Source organism: Bison bison, unplaced genomic scaffold, assembly GCF_000754665.1.
Source record: "Bison bison bison isolate TAMUID 2011002044 unplaced genomic scaffold, Bison_UMD1.0 scf7180017864340, whole genome shotgun sequence".
NCBI classification, from domain to species: domain Eukaryota; kingdom Metazoa; phylum Chordata; class Mammalia; order Artiodactyla; family Bovidae; genus Bison; species Bison bison.
The window spans coordinates 6,497,364-6,498,608 of NW_011494912.1; the positions used below are offsets into that span (position 1 = coordinate 6,497,364).

A 1,245-nucleotide genomic window follows, 5' to 3' on the forward strand; every position below is an offset into this window, starting at 1 on the left:
ACATAGGGGTGGCCGAAGAATAGGACAGCATCTTTCTTGGTCAGGGACCCAGAGGGGCAGACGGTGGGAGGAGTGATTGACAGGTAGGAGGAAAAGACACAGAGCAGCGAGTTCAAGAAACAAGGGACCCACCAGCCTCACCCGCAAAATCCCACAGAACCACCTGGGCAGGCTCTTCCTCGCACGGGACCTTTTATTACAACTGCACTCCGAGGGCTCAGGTACCGCCCTGCCTCCGGCCCTGGAAGTGAGGCTGGTCTCTCTGGAGGACAGGACATGGGCTTTGCTGGGCTGCCCTCCTGGTCCAGGAGGAGTGTCTTTTCCTTCGGTGACGCTCTCTCCAAGGCTGGGCGATGCACAGGGCCTTCCTCTCTGGGGATGCCCAGAGTCACACAGTCCACTTCAGGCACCTGCGGGCAGAGGAAGCCCTGGATGAGCAGAGGGTCCCTAGGCTGCTGGAGGGAGGAGGGGGAGGTTGTGGGCCGGGGGAAGGCGCCTTTCACCTGGTCTCCTGGTGGGTGCCCAGACAGCGCACAGTACAGTACCGGGCACCGCAGCTGACACAGGTGTAGGGGGAGGGGAAGCCGCAGACAGCACAGAAGGGGCGTTGGGGCCGGGACGGGGGTCCCGCACAGGCCGTCAGGTAGTTAGGGCCCTCGGCCACGCTCAGGTTCTGCAGAGACAAGGGGGCGGGGCCGGCTCTGACTGCTCCGCCCACCCAGGGATCCCAGCAGGTGCATCCCTGCCCCGTGGGGTCTTCCCTGCCAGCTCCTCTCACCTGCTCCTCCAGCAAGGCCTGAAAGTTTTTTCGGAAGCGGAGTTTAAAATGATCACCTCGTGTTTTCTTCTTTTTCTTTCCTAGACGTCAAGGGCGATGAGTTACTTGGCCCTCACCCAGGAAGACACCAGCTTCTCTGCCCCACTGTTCCCAATGCCCCCGTGTCCCTTCCCTGCCCAGGTGCCTGCCAGGTTCTAAGCCGGCCTCTCTCTACCATCCTTCCCCGCCTCCACTTCTCCAACCCGAGCCTTCCTCCATCTCCACACTCCTGATACCTAGAGCTCCATGTCAGAGCCGGAAGCGATCTCAAGGGCTCACCTGCCCTGGCTTCTTTATTCTATACACAGGAAAGGAAACTGAGGCAGAGACTGGGAGAGGGCCTGGCTCAAGGGAGCCAGAGGAGCTCGCAGGCCATCCATCCCCCAGCCTGACATCCTTACACAGCCCTGACCCAGCCAGGCTCTTCC

At 61.2% G+C, this 1,245-nt stretch overlaps 1 protein-coding gene across 1 annotated transcript in view; it reads right to left on the bottom strand.

Moving 5' to 3' along the window:
* Positions 1–175: 175 nt before the first annotated feature.
* ZNHIT1 (zinc finger, HIT-type containing 1) overlaps positions 176–1,245 on the bottom strand; it is a 6,955-nt gene continuing 5,885 nt past the window's right edge. The window contains exons 3-5 of the mRNA XM_010854339.1: positions 779–858; positions 504–673; positions 176–410 (exon numbers count right to left, since the gene is read on the bottom strand). Coding sequence (XP_010852641.1) covers positions 389–410; positions 504–673; positions 779–858 — 272 coding nt within the window. The 3' untranslated portion in view covers positions 176–388. The remainder of the gene's footprint in view (positions 411–503; positions 674–778; positions 859–1,245) is intronic.